The sequence below is a fragment of the Aulonocara sp. 'chitande type north' Nkhata Bay genome, linkage group LG14 (assembly GCF_057382095.1).
Source record: "Aulonocara sp. 'chitande type north' Nkhata Bay isolate Kocher_YH1m ecotype deep benthic linkage group LG14, A_spYH_male_GT1.1, whole genome shotgun sequence".
Taxonomy (NCBI): domain Eukaryota; kingdom Metazoa; phylum Chordata; class Actinopteri; order Cichliformes; family Cichlidae; genus Aulonocara; species Aulonocara sp. 'chitande type north' Nkhata Bay.
This window is the reverse complement of record NC_141357.1, coordinates 26,794,872-26,811,860: the sequence shown is the minus strand read 5'-3', so window position 1 is coordinate 26,811,860 and position 16,989 is coordinate 26,794,872. Positions and strand designations below refer to the sequence as shown.

At 39.6% G+C, this 16,989-nt stretch overlaps 2 protein-coding genes across 2 annotated transcripts; both read right to left on the bottom strand.

Annotated features, from left to right (window-relative positions):
- Nucleotides 1-2,582: 2,582 nt before the first annotated feature.
- LOC147314777 (extracellular calcium-sensing receptor-like) lies at nt 2,583-6,575 on the bottom strand. The gene is made up of 9 exons (XM_086260252.1): nt 6,466-6,575; nt 5,866-6,160; nt 5,636-5,722; nt 5,160-5,429; nt 4,712-4,924; nt 4,353-4,628; nt 3,807-4,031; nt 3,581-3,704; nt 2,583-3,493 (listed from the first exon to the last, which is right to left on the bottom strand). The coding sequence occupies exons 1-9, from the start codon at nt 6,573-6,575 to the stop codon at nt 2,583-2,585; spliced, it is 2,511 nt and encodes an 836-aa protein (XP_086116378.1).
- A 3,843-nt stretch (nt 6,576-10,418) lies between these two features.
- On the bottom strand, nt 10,419-16,042 carry LOC147314776 (extracellular calcium-sensing receptor-like). The gene is made up of 9 exons (XM_086260251.1): nt 15,933-16,042; nt 15,358-15,652; nt 15,130-15,216; nt 14,656-14,925; nt 14,232-14,438; nt 13,880-14,155; nt 11,769-11,996; nt 11,557-11,680; nt 10,419-11,430 (listed from the first exon to the last, which is right to left on the bottom strand). The coding sequence occupies exons 1-9, from the start codon at nt 16,040-16,042 to the stop codon at nt 10,520-10,522; spliced, it is 2,508 nt and encodes an 835-aa protein (XP_086116377.1). The 3' UTR covers nt 10,419-10,519.
- Between the last annotated feature and the right edge of the window lie 947 nt (nt 16,043-16,989).

The following is a 16,989-nucleotide window of genomic DNA, read 5'->3' as shown; positions in this document are numbered from 1 at the left end:
AGGTGAGGATGGACTCGATGATTGCAGTGTAGAACTGCATCATCGTCCGTGTTGGCAGGTTGAATTTCTTCAGCTGCCTCAGGAAGTACATCCTCTGACATGCAAATCAATGTATGACTTTTAAGTAATGTGTTTTCTGGATTGTAAGTTTGCTCACTTTATTTGGAAGAGAGCAAACTTACAAATTCAGTAGTGATTCAAATAAGTATTTCCCCCAAAGTATATAAACTCTGTAGTATATCCTGAGTCTTCCCTGGGGCCTCTTTCTGAACATGCCTTTAACACCTCACCAAGGAGGCATCCTATTCAGATTCCTAAACCAATCAAACTGGCTCATTTCGATGTGGGTGAGAAGTAGCTCTAGGCTGAGTCCCTCTTGAATGACTATAATCCTCACCCAATCTCTAAAGGACAGCACAGCCCCCCTTTGGAGGAGACTCTTTTTCACCATTTGTATCTGCAGTCTCATTCTTTTGGTCAGGTAAGGGTCACAGCATAGATTGACTTGCAAAATCAACAGGTTTGCTGTCTTTCTCCACTCTCTTCATCACCAATGGAGTGTCACCATAGCTGCAGACATGACCCCAATCTGTCTATCACTAGTGATAGACAGGGTGAGTCCACACTCTTGAACAAGACCCCAAGATATTAACCCTTTAAGACCTACCATAGAACTAAGTCCGCCAGAGCTTATATTATATTTTTACATGCTGTAGTGCCATTGTTGGGAGCATTTCAAGTTGATATACATCAATACAACCATTATAGCCCAAATTTTAATAATATGTCTGCATTAAGTGCATAATAATTACATAAATTGCAAAAAAAATGCAATAAACTACAAAAAAATTGAAAATTGTTTTGGTTTTTTTTAACATATATTTCTAGTTAGAGAAATTTAAGAGGCTTATCCCTCAAAACTTTAAATACAAAAATGTTGCACAAAATAGTTTCCCACCACAGGAAATATATTTTGAGTGTCTTCATAGTTTTATTTTTGAAATACACCAATTTTCATATACTGCAGGAAAAACGAAAAAAAATATTAGAGTGCAAATTTGCAAAATAACAGCATATGCATCAAAATAAACTTTTTCCAGCAGTGCAATATGAGTCCTAAGCATCCCAGAAACGACACAGAAAGTCATAAAGTCAAAGATAACTTTTAAAAACACCAGTATAGGCTCATGAGGCCCTGATGGTAAAAAACTACATTTCTGCAAAATGACGTCACTTCCGGTTTCGGGCAGGTCATGGCGGACATGCGATAGTTCACGCTGATGGACATAGGAAGTGTTATGAACAGCTGATCGGATCGGCAAAGCGTGTTTCTGGAATATTATGTTTTTGTTGCTGCAAGTGCTTTTTATTCAGTTTTTGCAAAGCTATATGTGGAAGGAAACTGTGACCTAGGACAAGCTGATGGCATAAGATGTAAGTACAACTCTTCTGGTTTCATATGCAAAAAAAATTATTGCGCTAGCTTACGTGGTTGCAGTGCTACCAGAATTTAAAAATAGTTACGCAAAATGGAGCGTGTCCGCTCCAACCGGCTTTAAAGAGTTAAACTCCTCCACTTTTGGCAGCAACTCGTCCCTTACTTAGATTGGGCACTTCAGGGTTTGTCAGCTGAAAACCATTGCCTGTAACTTGGAGTAGTTGATTCTCATTCCTTCCACTTCAAATTTTGTTGCAATGCTGACAACCACCCCAGTATGAGCTGAGACCACAACCTAATGAGGCCAACAGAACTACATCAACTGCAGAAAGTAGAAACAAAAGCCTGAAATGACCAAAGCAAGAACCTTCTTCGGGTGACAAAGGACCCGGCACACACAGCATTACAAGTTAAATGATGCAAATGTTTACAATATTCACGCAGATGGGACTCTGTGGGAAAACCATTGCTCAAAAATTTTGATAATTGAACATTGGTTTGATTCATAAGTTGTCACTTGTTTATTAAAAAACTCTTTACCCAGTCCAATGCCACGTCTCTAAGCGCATACCTTTCCAGTTTATCAAAAACTATCTGTTCAAATGTGTCAAAAATTTTCTTCCTGTTAATTTTTTTGTGTTTATGTGTGTGCCCGCTCTCTCTTTATTTACATAAAATGCAATTAGGTGAAAAACGATATCCACTTTATTCAAGCTGGTGAAGGGGGAAGATCCATGTCCTATGTATTTTTAATGGATTCATTCAAAGTTCATGAGGATGCAAAAATTGTTTGGATGATGTAATTGAACACTAATCAATTAAGATTCATAGGAACAATTTTTTTTTTAAATTAAATAAACAAAAAAATCTGTATGTTTAAATTCGGGTTAAATTTCACGAATAAACATCAACGAGTAGGTAATTACATATTAAGAGTAAGATTAGTGTGTACGTTAGCTGCATCTTAAAAAATAAATGAAAGTAGAATGAATCACAATATTTGTACATTTGCAATCATGTGACACCAGCGCCAAGATTTGAAAGAAATATAAAATTAATTTAAATACACATTTTTTTTTCTGTCTGGAGAAAAACTGAAAAGAGAAATGTTTCTCTCTCCATTCTTTTGAAAATAGTGAACTGTTTATGACTCAACGCCACGACCCATAACAGCTTTCTTTGTGTTCAACTCTGGTCTCAACAGGATTATGTAACATTTGGGTCCAAACAGTGTGATCAAAAGTCCAAAACCTGAAGCCAGGATGGCAAACACCTCCACTGCATCTGCAAGATTTCCTGGTGAGCTGACATAAGCAGGAACAAAGGCCACCCACACAGCACAGAAGATCAGCATGCTGAATGTGATGAGCTTGGCCTCATTAAAACTATCAGGGAGATTCCTCACCAGGAATGCAATTAGAAAACTGAGGAAAGCCAGCATGCCAATATAGCCCAATAACACTGCAAAACCAACAGTGGACCCAACTGCACACTCATACACTATCTTATCATTGTGGTATTGGGTGTTTTTATGTGGAGTTGGAGAGGAAGAGACAAGCCACGTAGTGCAGATGGCTGCCTGAATAGATGTAAGAAACAGAACTGTTCCTCTCTGCTGCATAGCACCAAACCACTTCAGACTGGCTCCCCCTCCTGGCTTGGAGGCTTTGAACACAGCCAGAACAACCATGGTTTTTACTAAGATGCATGAGACACAAAGCACAAAGCTGATCCCAAATGCTGCGTGTCTGAGTTGGCATGTCCATAGCCTGGGTCGTCCGATAAACAGCAATGAACAAAGAAAACATAACTTAAGTGACACTAATAGCTGGAAACTAAGTTCTGAATTGTTGGCACGAACTATAGGTGTTGTGCGATGGCAGATAAAGATCCCCAGAACAACAGCACATATAAATGTTCCCAGTAAGGAGGTTGCCATCAAACAAATGCCCAAAGGGTCATGATAGGATAGAAACTCTGTCTTCTTAGGAACACAGTGGTCACGCTGGGGGTTTGACCAAAAATCCTCTGGACAACTGGTACACTCCAAGGAGTCTGATACAAAAGGGAACATTGGTGAAATGCATATTATTCTTCATAATAATGAAATTAAATATGTCATGCAAAAAGAAAAATACGTACTGCTCTTATTAGTGATTTTTCCTTCAGAACAAGGGATGCAGTCAAAACAGCATTGGGGTTTCCCCTTCTCTCTCACCATGTGGGTACCAGGAGGACAGTTCTCACTACACACTGATTGAGGTGGCTATAGGATGAAATTAAATAGCTTTGCTATGAGTTAATTAGCTTTTACACTGATATATACTGGACATATGCCAAAAGTTAACTTTTAAAACTCATATCTAACCTTTTTCGATTCAAAGTTCCAGAAGATTCTGTTTTCATCAAGTATGAGTTCTTCACCTTCACCTGACCCCTTAACTTCACCCACACTTTGAACTTTAGTGCTTCCATCAGGGAGCCACAACCAGTTCATCACATCATAAATTGGCTCCACATCACCATTCTCATCAAATGACACTTGATCACCAAATGGAGTGGTGAAGTTCACTCTTTCCAAGTAATAAATAAGCTGTTAAAAAGGAAAGTATAATAAATAAATTACTTTTCACACTGAGGTGAAAAGTTACCTAGTATGGCATCCAGTATTAAATAGTCAAATAGAATATTACATCACTAGTAATGATTCATGCATACATGCCTCTGATCTAAATATATCAACTGCTAATTTTTGGGGGGAGTGCGGAAAATCTGTTGAGCTCACTCCAGCTTTTTCATAGTTAATATTATCACATTGTATTTAATCCTACATGTTAAATTCTGTGGTAAATTCTATCCTGAAAGTAATTTTAAAGCAAAGAATTTATAAACAGAGTGTAAAATGATATCACACCTGCCAAGGCTCCAGTGATTGCAAAGTGGCACAGCTGTTCCCACTGAAAGGCCCTCTTCCTGGCTTGCACCGCAGCATTTCATCAAGCGAATATGCCAGTGCATAAACAGCTTTGTACACATTATACTCAGGCCGCAGGTCGGAAACGTCCAAGAACTCATTGTCCACATTTTTCAGATCTTCCTGTCCGGTGCATATTGCACCTCCACCTTCCAGCCAGCCTGCTGGAGCTGGTGCAAATCTGCACTGAAAGGCAAATTCCCAAAACTGGTTCACCTGAAATATTTTAATATTGTTTTTTACACATCATGAAAATATATGATTCTTCCAACTAGTATATTAAAAAGTTAAACTCCCACCATGCTATTTCCATAGCTATTGTTGTGATGTCGATCAGGACGTATTTGTAACAGGAATTCCCTGAGCCCTGGTATTTCTCCTCGACGAATGGTGATGCCCAGTGTACCACCCAGGTATGGCATAAGTTGAGGTGTTTGGAGCACATCAGGTACTGCTACTGTCCAACTTTCACTGGCCATCCACTGTATGCCAGTTAGATTTTGCCTCACTACCTGTGAATTAGATTAAACCTAATAGCATACATACACCTACACCATCTATGAAGTGATATTGTAACTACAACTTCTTTAGTGACATTATCATGCAATTTAAGTCATTATTCATCTTCAACTGAATGATTGGTTTTCTGTACTCATTCAAATAGGATGTAATACATGTTTCACACAATATACTTTTGTGATTCAGACCTATGAAACTAGTAATAATTAAAGATTTGTAAAGCCAAACCTCTTCCATAAGATTTATCACGTGACTGTAATGTTCAAAGACAATGACAACCCGAGCTGTGGATTTTTTCATCACATCAACAATCCTCCTGAGTTCATCTGTGTCTTTGCTCCAGGGCAAAACCTCGGTGTAGGCCAGGCAAGATTCACCCGAAAGACTCAGCTCAGACTGAAAGGATCTGGCTGCATGAAGTCCATAATCGTCATCAGTGACAAGCAGACCTACCCAAGTCCAGCCAAAGTGTTTTAGAATCTGAATCATAGCACGTACCTAAGAGTAAATGAAGAAACAAGAACAATTTTCCACATGATTATTTTTGCATCAGTTTCCAATGCACACCACAGCTTTATGGTCACAATTTAGCTTTTTCTCATACAAAAAAACTGTAACTGAAAAGTATATTGTTGCAAAGCAGGTAATTTCTTTAACCAGAATTCATTAGCTTTTCCATTTTAACTTTGTTGACAGATTTTCACCTGGAAAGCATCACTTGGGATCGTTCTAAAGAAGGATGGATACTTTTGATGGTCACTCAGGCAGGAACATGTGGCAAAATAACTCACCTGTTAAAAATAGAGACTATATGCAGTGATATCCAACATTTTTTTTAACTTTGTCATGCATTGCTTTGTACAAGTGGTTCTACATTTGCTATTAAATGAAAACAATCAAAGAAAACTGTTACATGGTCAAGCAGAAAACTTACCATAGGTACTCTGTACAAACCTAAGACGCTGGAGATGGCAATAGAAGGTGTAGAGGACGGATCACCCACAATCCCTATGACTGGAGGATTTCCAGAACATGTATCATTTAATATAATTTTCTCTTCTTGACTATTGGCTAATGATAATGCTGCACGGAATCCAATTCCAAGTTCTTGGCAGCTATCATAGAGAGTATATCCCACAGTCACATTAGGTAGCAGGTTTGAGTTTCTGTTGATTTCATCAATAGCAAAGGCCATGGTTTGTGCGAGCTTAAATCCTAGGGCATAAACACTAAGACAAGAAAAGGTTAATTATTGAAAAAATACATTTTCCTCAACATAGATATTTATCTAAGATACTTAACATGTGGCAAAATTACTTATTTTCATAGGCAAATAAAGAAACTGAATAACAATTAACAGGATATTTTGATGAACAAATATAAATTTATAATTCAAGATACATGCATTTATCCTGAACGATTTTAAACTGAAAAGTACAGTTACCTTAGGCATGAATTAAAAACCCGTATTTCCATAACAATAGTTTTCATTTCTTTTTTTTCTTTTTCTATGCTGTTTTCCTGTCATACTTACCCACTGCAAGTAGGCTGTTGTGGTTGTGAAGTAAAAGACTGAATAGCAACACTTGAAAAGAAGTGGATTTGAAACAGTCCCCCTAGAACCACATCTCCAGTCTTGTACATCCCATTTAGATCAAACTGTCCCTGTAACTGACATGAGAGAGAAAACTGAGAAAAAGATATGACCGAGGTAAAGTAGCAAGACAGCAAAACAAGCAAGAGCAAATTGGTTCTCATGACAGCTTTCTGAATCACTGATCCCAGTCATTAGGTTTTATTTCTATGTCATTCTCTTTTATTGACATTTTGTGTTGTTTAATCTTGCACACCAACCATTAAGGAAGAAGGGTGAGTATGGGTGGGGCCTAAATGACTTGCCATTTGAGACATTTTGTTTTTCTATCCAGTAACTTAATTATTTACTACTGTGAGTTAATTAGTTATCAGCAAAAAAATCGCTGAAGAGTAACATTTTTGTGTTCTGTTTATTTATTTTTGTGTTTATAAGTGTCATAAAGGAAGAATGAAGCCCAAGTCACATAAAATCGTATTCAATTTATACCAAGGTTTATAACAACACTTATTGTGTTATAGCACCACTGGGGGGGGGGGGGGGGGGGGGGGGGGGGTTGTCCTGCTATTGTAGTAGCTGGGGGAGTCTCTTACTGGGTGTGTGAGTATTCTGTGGCAGCCATTACATGCTGCCATTTTAACAGGCCGGCACAGGCGCCTACCCATCCTACCAAATGTATGTACAGCTGGAGTAGAGCCATGGAGCCCTGGCTTGTATGTCCTTATGTTGCTGACATCAAACAAAGATCTGTTGTTCGATTTAACTGACTGGCCTCGAGTTATCCGGCTAACCTCTGCACCACATGCCCGCTGGACCTGCTAGCCGCTTCTTCCTCAGAAGACTGCTGTTACAAACTGGTGGCTGAAAAGGGACTGTTACAGGTTCATGTTCAAAAAGGCCATATTAAAATTATTCTTATTATTAAAATTGAGTTGAAACAGAAAATAAAACAATTGAGGTGTCAAAAAATCCAGTGTATGGGTAGGTAGCTGATTGCAAAGGGCAAGGGGAGACGCTAGTGGGGAAGAGTGTCCTGAGGGCAAAGCAGAATTGAGGGACAGTCCAAGGGATGGCCTAGTTCAGGGGTAGAACAGGGCAAACTTCCAAACTTTTATGGAAGTCGAGCAGTTGTTCACAATGTTCCCTCTAGTTTTTCATTTATCTGAGCGAACACACAAACTCCCTGAGCGGTCCCTTGAACCACTGTGAGCAACATTAGGCGTATGCACTGTGGTCACGCCAGCATCGAATCCATCCAAGTTACATGGTTTATTAAAATAATCAAATTACTGCATTTACATTTATGTTAGACTACTTTTAATGAACTTCTTTAGCCCACTTACAATGAAAATTTAAAAAAATCTTGTTCATAACCTGTGTAGTATGTTAACACTATTGGAAGTTAAAAATAACTTGAACTTAGCAATTAATTATATGGTTACTTCTTTAAAAAAGTAACTGAGTAATGCAAACAACAAAGTTTTTTGCAGCTGTTTACCTAAAAATGCAGCCAAGGCGTTTTTAGGTATTTCAAACTATTGACAGAACAATCAGCTGTTCTGCATCAAATTTGATGCCACACAAATTATTTATGCCACTCCAAAAATTATTTCTGTCCACTATGAGATAAAGGAGAACATCACAAGCCTGATACCTGCAGGCCTGACAACAGGAGATCTATCACTCCTGTAACACCTGTAACATTCAGCAGTGGCCTCATTGTTCTGACGCACACAAGAAAACTATTGACTACACTACACACTAACTACGGTACACAAGATTTGCACTAAACATTGCAAATCTCTCACATCTCAGAACACCGCCGTCACTCCTAAAACTTCCCCCTTTCCTAAACAACTAAATGCCATTTTGCCATATCATTTTTTGATTTTTTGGTTTTGTTTTTGCTCACAGGCATAACGCCGTTTTTACCGTTTCTTCCCACAGTAAATATAAACAACGATAGTTCTCAGAAAGAAAACCAAACATTGCATATATTTTTATCATAACTCTGGTTTTACGTGGCCTATCAACACAATTTAAAAACTGGTATAAAGTCCACACTTTTTCCATCAATTGTTCCGTCTGTCATGCTCATATCTCCAGTAGTTGTACACGTTGTCATTAACTTCACTCCATATCAGTCACACCGCTTTGCTAGCTAAAACACCGGTGTTGGCACATAAGGACGCTGTCATAGCCTGTCAACGACATTGATTAGCTGTGTATATACGAATATGAATCACATTATTGGCTGGACTATGGGATAAGGTGGCATTGTTCTAATCCCATACGGGAGCAGCCAGTCACTTACTGACTAACACAGCAAAACAAAATTGTTAAAGTATTAATTTTAATTTCAATTCAAGTTAGATTTTTTTTTTCTGTGCACAACGCAGATTTTATGTGCGCAGAGACCAAATGCTTGCAATGCACAATTGCGCACGTAAAGGGATTGAGCCGGGGGGGCAGACCAGAGCCCAGCATTGACACGCTCCATTATCTCCTCATTGAATTTCAGGTGTGGGGAGGAGGGAGAAAGGGAGGGGGAGGAGGGTGATGACCTGTCACGGGTTTGGGCGACTGGGGAAGGTCGTGGTTCCTGGTCTAAATCAGCGGTCGCCAACCGTGACAATATTTTCACGGACTGGCCTTTAAGGTGTCGCGGATGAATACAACAAAATAAAATGACAAGGCAAAAACTGTGGTATGTTGTAAATATAATAATAAATCCGAATATGCTGTGTAATTGTGTAACTTTATTGGCAGCGAAATGCGGCAACAACATTGAGAGTAACATCCTCCTCTCTGCCCCTTAATGCTCTCTGGTCACTATGGTCAATATTTCTTGTGGCAGGCTGCCAGTATTTAACCTTCTCCCTCCACAAATACTCATTGTCTTATAAAATCTAAAAGAAAATACAAATTAAAACATCCTAAAATGAAGCTCTCTGTCCCTTAAATCCTAAACAGCACTATCATAAAGCAGCTGTCTCTGCTCGCCTTTCTGTAAAAGTCCCTGCACACCACTTCTACACAACAATGTAACGTTGACAATATAAGAGAACAGTAAAGTATATGAAGTGATTTATGATTTAAATAATTTAACAAATGCTTCTTGACCATTTTGATTGTACATATTTTATTTGACGTTTCCAGTTGATTTTATAGTCTACAAAAAAATCTGGTATACTCTCTATCTCTGTTTATCATCACATTTACATCCATGCCTGTCCTAGAATTTCCAATTATCATAAATTTTGTTTTGCTTAAAATCAGTGATAATTTCTTTTATCTAACAATCATTCTAGTTGAGTCAAATTTTGTGAGGATCTCCAAAAAGTGCAGTTTATGCTCTCCATGACATAAAACGTGTCATCCAAAAATAAATTGAACTGTAATATATCTAATGCTCTACATCATTTTATACAACATCATGAGTTTTGGGCCCAATATTTACCCATGTGCACCTTCCCAACCAATGCCTTGAGGCAACCTTTTTGTGATTTGGCGCTATATAAATAAAATTGAATTGAATCAAATTGAATTGAAGTTGATAAAAGCTCTGGCTGTGTACTTTCTTTGATCGATACCAATGTTTTGTGTTTATGTGTGTAGCCAGTCTCTATTATGTGAACGACGATGTCCACTGTATGCAGGATGGTGAAGGTGGAACATCCCCCTCTGATGTATTTTTAATAAATTAAGTCAAAGCTTATGAGAATATAGAAATTTCTTGGAAGATGCAATAAACACAAGTCAGTATATGTTTATAGGAGCAATATTTAATTTCATTTTCTTCTATTTTTCAACTGCATCATGAAAAACAAAGTAGAATAAATCAAGATATCTGCACATTTGCAGTCATTTAACACCAGCACAGACATTTAAAAGGAATATTAACTTCATTTAAATATAGGATTTTTATTATTTTTTTCTGTCTGTACTACAAAGAGATAATGTGCTTTTCTTTCTTTTGAAATTAGTTGACTTTTTATGAACCAATGCCACGGGCCATAACAGCTTTCTTTGTGTTCATCTCTGGTCTCAACAGGATTATGTAACATTTGGGTCCAAACAGTGTGATCAAAAGACCAAAACTTGAGGCAAGAATGGCAAACACCTCCACTGCATCTGCAAGTTTTCCTGGTGAGCTGATATAAGCAGGAACAAAGGCCACCCACACAGCACAGAAGATCAGCATGCTGAATGTGATGAGCTTGGCCTCATTAAAACTATCAGGGAGATTCCTCACCAGGAATGCAATTAGAAAACTGAGGAAAGCCAGCATGCCAATATAGCCCAATAACACTGCAAAACCAACAGTGGACCCAACTGCACACTCATACACTATCTTATCATTGTGGTATTGGGTGTTTTTATGTGGAGTTGGAGAGGAAGAGACAAGCCAGGTAGTGCAGATGGCTGCCTGAATAGATGTCAGAAATAGAACTGTTCCTCTCTGCTGCATAGCACCAAACCACTTCAAACTGGTTCCCCCTCCTGGCTTGGAGGCTTTGAACACAGCCAGAACAACCATGGTTTTTACTAAGATGCATGAGACACACAGCACAAAGCTGATCCCAAATGCTGCGTGTCTGAGTTGGCATGTCCACAGCCTAGGTCGCCCGATAAACAGCAATGAACACAGGAAACACAACTTAAGTGACACTAATAGCTGGAAACTAAGTTCTGAATTGTTGGCACGTACTATAGGTGTTCTGCGATAATAAATGAAGATCCCCAGAACAACAGCACATATAAATACTCCCAGCAGTGATGTTGTTGTCAAACAAATACCCAGAGGGTCAAGATAGGAGAGGAACTCTGTCTTCTTAGGAATACAGTGGTCACGCTGGGGGTTTGACCAAAAATCCTCTGGACAACTGGTGCACTCCAAGGAGTCTGATACAAAAGGGAACATTGGTGAAATGCATATTATTATTATTATTATTATTATTATTATTATTATTATTATTATTTTTCATAATAATGAAATTAAATATGTCATGCAAAAAGAAAAATACGTACTGCTCTTATTAGTAATTTTTCCTTCAGAACAAGGAACACAGTCAAAACAGCACTGGGGTTTCCCCTTCTCTCTCACCATGTGGGTACCAGGAGGACAGCTCTCACTACATACTGATTGAGGTGGCTATAGGATGAAATTAAATATTAGGCTTTACACTGATATATACTAGACATGTGGCAAAGTTAAATCTAAAAAAAACAAAACATCTAACCTTTTTGGATTCAAAGTTCCAGAAGATTTTGTCTTCAACAAGTATGAGTTCTTCACCTTTGAAAGTTGACCTTTTAACCTCACCCACATTCTGAACTTTAGTGCTTCCATCAGGGAGCCACAACCAGTTCATCACATCATAAATTGGCAATGCATCACCATTCTCATCAAATGACACTTGATCGCCAAATGGAGTGGTGAAGTTCACTCTTTCCAAGTAATAAACAAGCTTTTAAAAAAGGATGCATAACAAGTAAATTACTTTTCACAATGCAAACAGTGGCACCCTGTAAATTATGCATGGCAGACATATTGTCACTTATTTAAACACTTTTATTTCCAGTAGCTGTTTTTCAAACCTCAGCTCTAGCTTTCCATCTGCCAGCCACACATACACAACAACGATAACAACTTCAGTCAAGACCCAGTACAGACTTAAATGCAATGGAGGCGTGATGAGCTGCTGCAGCTCTGTTGTGTCAGCCTCCCTGCAGCGGCGCCACAAATCATGCCCCGCCACATACCCCCATGTCCACCGGGTCGGGTTGAGCAGGTAAGTGAGCAGGTGGTAAAAGTGGAATGGGTAAAGACATCTGCTGGGCACTAGCCGCTCCCACCAAAGGAGTGGGTACAGGTGCGGAGTTAGGGTGTGTCTTGCCGGGTCTCACCCTGAGGACCAGTATGGTGCCAGAACTGATTGGACACCAGCCACTCACATGCGGCGAGGGACGTCAGTAAGGGCAGCGGCAGCAGCGGTAAGGACCCGATCTGAGCTGCCAGACTCTCTATCAACTGCATCCGGCAGTGGGATCTGTCCTACAGCTGTTTCAACTGCCGGTGAAACATCGCTACCTGCTCCCTCTGCGTAGACGGGAGCTTGGCCACCACAACCTGGCTGGCCCGGTCGCGGTTCCACCATGCCCCAATACTGGGTTTTGATACCACTGTAAACGATGCATAGCTGACCCGACCACATTGTCACACTTTTATTTCTAGTTTCTGTTTTTATAATACTCAGCTGCAGCTTTTCCAGCTGCCGGCTGCCACAACGACAATAACTTCAGTCAGGACCCAGTACAGACTTAAATGCAGAGGAGGCGTGATGAGCTGATGCAGCTTCGGTATGTCAGCCTTCTGGCAGCAGCACCACATACCATGCCCCGTCCCCATCCCCACCTAACCCTATATTACATCGCTAGTAATGCTTTATAAATACAAGCTTCTGATCTAAATATATTAACTGCTAATTTTTTGTGGGTGTCAGCATACCAAACTAACTCAATTGACTCAGACCCGAAGTTCTTCAAATGAAAAGTCCATCCATCCATCCATCCATCTTCATCCGCTTTATCCGAGGCCGGGTCGCGGGGGCAGCAGCCTAAGCAAAGAGGCCCAGACCTCCCTCTCCCCAGCCACCTCCTCCAGCTTATCCGGGGGAACACCAAGGTGTTCCCAGGCCAGCCGAGAGATATAATCTCTCCAGCGTGTCCTGGGTCTGCCCCGGGGCCTCCTCCCGGTGGGACATGCCTGGAACACCTCACCCAGGAGGCGCCCAGGGGGCATCCTTGTCAGATGCCCGAACCACCTCAGCTGGCTCCTTTCGATGTGGAGCAGCAGCGGCTCTACTCCGAGCCCCTCCCGGATGGCCGAACTTCTCACCCTATCTCTAAGGGAGAGGCCAGCCACCCTTCGGAGGAAGCTCATTTCTGCCGCTTGTATCCGCGATCTCATTCTTTCGGTCACTACCCACAGCTCGTGGCCATAAGTAGTGACTGAAAGAACAAATGAAAAATGTATTTACAATCACCATGTAAGATATATATCCAAAGTGTGGGGGTTGGGATATCCAGGGATCCATGGATAGGAGGGGGAAAAGGTCCATACAGAGCGTCTTAATCACACACGCCATGCACTTTTCCAGTGTCACTAGATTAAATGTCACTCCACAACTCCACAACTCCAAAACTGGGAGTATGTAAAATCCATTTAGCTCACACCAGCTTTTTAATAGTCAATATTATCACATTGTATTTAGTTCTATGTGGTAAATTCTATCCTGAAAGTAATTATAAAGGAAAGAATTTATAAACAGAATGTAAAATGATATCACACCTGCCAAGGCTCCAGTGACTGCAAAGTGGCACAGCTGTTCCCACTGAAAGGCCCTCTTCCTGGCTTGCACCGCAGCATGTCATCAAGGGAATATGCCAGTGCATAAACAGCTTTGTACACATTATACTCAGGCCGCAGGTCGGAAACGTCCAAGAATTCATTGTCCACATTTTCTAGATCTTCCTGTCCAGTACATATTGCACCTTCACCTTCCAGCAAGCTTGCTGGAGCTGGTGCAAATCTACACTGAAATGTGAATTCCCAAAACTGGTTCACCTGAAATAATTTTTTATTGTTTTTTACAAGCGATGGAAATTGTTGCAAATAGTACATTAAAAGCTTAAACTCTCACCATGCTATTTCCATAGCTGTTATTGTGATGTAAGTCAGGACGTATTTGTAACAGGAATTCCCTGAGTCCTGGTATCTCGCCTCGACGAATAGCGATACCCAGTGTACCACGCAGGTATGGCATAAGCTGAGGTGTTTGGAGCACAACAGCTGCTGTCCAGGCTTCACTGGCCATCCATTGTAGGCCAGTTACATTTTGCCTCACTACCTGTGAATTAGATTACACCATATTCTATGAAAAGATATTGTAACTATAACTTGATTAGTGACATTATCATGCTATTTAAGCTATTATTCACCTTTAAATGAATTCTGAATGTACAGTTTTCTGTAATCATTCAAATAATGATGTAATAAATGTTTTACACAATACAATGATGCAGACCTTTGCAATTAATAATAATTGGATTGTTTTAAAGCCAAACCTCTTCCATAAGGTTTATCATGCGACTGTAATGTTCAAAGACAATAACAACTCGAGCTGTGGATTTTTTCATCACATCAACAATCCTCCTGAGTTCATCTGTGTCTTTGTCCCAGGGCAAAACCTCAGTGTAGGCCAGGCAACTTTCACTTAACAGACTCAGCTCAGATTGAAATGATCTTGCTGCGTGAAGTCCATAATCATCGTCACTGACAAGCAGACCAACCCAAGTCCAACTGAAATGCTTCAGAATCTGAATCATAGCACGTACCTAAGTGTAAGTGCATAGACATGAACAATTTTCCACATAATTATAACACCTTTATGGTGGCAAATTAGCTTTGTTCATAACAAAGTAAAACTGGAACTGAAAAAACATTTTAGTATCATTGTATGCATATTGTTGCAAAGTAGGCAATTTCTTTAACCAAAACATCTTTGTCGACAACAAAAACAATTGTTGACAGATTTTCACCTGGAAAGCATCACTTGGGATCGTCCTAAAGAATGATGGGTATTTTTGACGGTTACTCAGGCAGGAACATGTGGAAAAATAACTCACCTAAAAGATACAGACTACAGATTGTACCGATATTGATGTAGAGATGTCTTAACTTTGTCATGTTACTTCAAGTGTCTTTAAATTTGCAATTAAATTAAAATAATCCAAGAAAACTGTTACATGGTTGAGCAGAAAACTTACCATAGGTACTCTGTACAAACCTAATACGTTGGAAATGGCGATAGAATTTGTAGAAGATGAATCACCCACAATCCCTATGACAGGAGGATTTCCAACACATGTACTATTTAATATAATTTTCTCTTCTTGACCACTGGCCAGTGACAATGCTGCACGAAATCCAATTCCAAGTTCAAGACAGCTATCATACAGAGTGTACCCCAGAGTCACATTTGGTAGCAGGTTTGAGTTTCTATTGATCTCATCAATAGCAAAGGCCATGGTTTGTGCGAGCTTAAATCCTAGGGCATAAACACTAAGAGAAGAAAAATTTAACTGAAAAATATATTTTCATCAAGATACTTTACTGCAACATGTGGCAAAATTACTTATTATTAAAAAACATTATAAAACAATTAAGGAAACTGAATAACAACGATTAACAAGCTATTTTCATGACAAACAATATAGATGCACCAAGATACATGCATTTATCCTGAATGATAATAAATCAGAAAGTACAGTTACTACTATTACAATCTCATATTTCCTTTGCACTAATTTCCATTTCCCTTTTTCCCCCCAGCCTTACTTACCCATTGCAAGTAGGTTGTTGTGGTTTTGAAGTAAAAGACTGAATAGCAACACTTGAAAAGAAGTGGATTTGAAACAGTCCTCCTAGAACCACATCACCAGCCTTGTACATCCCATTTAGATCAAACTGTCCCTGTAACTGACATGAGAGAGAAAACTGAGAAGAGGATATAACCAAAGAAAAGTAAGAAGATAGCAAAACAAGCAAGAGCAAACTGGTTTGTAAAGAAGAGGCCATAACAGCTTTCTGATTTTCTGAGCTCAGTCATTAGGTTTTATTTCAATGCCTTTCCTTTGTCTTTTATTGATATTTTGTGTTGTTTAATCTTGCACACCACCCATTAAGGAAGAAGGATAAGTGTGGGCGGGGCCTAAAAGACTTGAAATTGTTTTTGTATTTTTGTATCCATATGCAGTTAAGTACTACTAGGAGTCAATTAGCTATCACCCCCCCCCCCCCCCCCCCCCCAAAAAAAAAAAAAAACCACACACACACACACACACACACACACTTAAGGATTGACATCATAAAATTTTTCTTTGTGTTTTATTATTTACTTATTTTTATTCATTATTTCATTTATCGAGTGACATAAAGTAAGAATGAAGACCAAAACATTTACAGTCTTACAGCCTCTTTCTGAACATGCCTTTAACACCTCACCAAGGAGGCATCCTATTCAGATTCCTAAACCAATCAAACTGGCTCATTTCGATGTGGGTGAGAAGTAGCTCTAGGCTGAGTCCCTCTTGAATGACTATAATCCTCACCCAATCTCTAAAGGACAGCACAGCCCCCCTTTGGAGAAGACTCTTTTTCACCATTTGTATCTGCAGTCTCATTCTTTTGGTCAGGTAAGGGTCACAGCATAGATTGACTTGCAAAATCAACAGGTTTGCTGTCTTTCTCCACTCTCTTCATCACCAATGGAGTGTCACCATAGCTGCAGACATGACCCCAATCTGTCTATCACTAGTGAGAGACAGGGTGAGTCCACACTCTTGAACAAGACCCCAAGATATTAACCCTTTAAGACCTACCATAGAACTAAGTCCGCC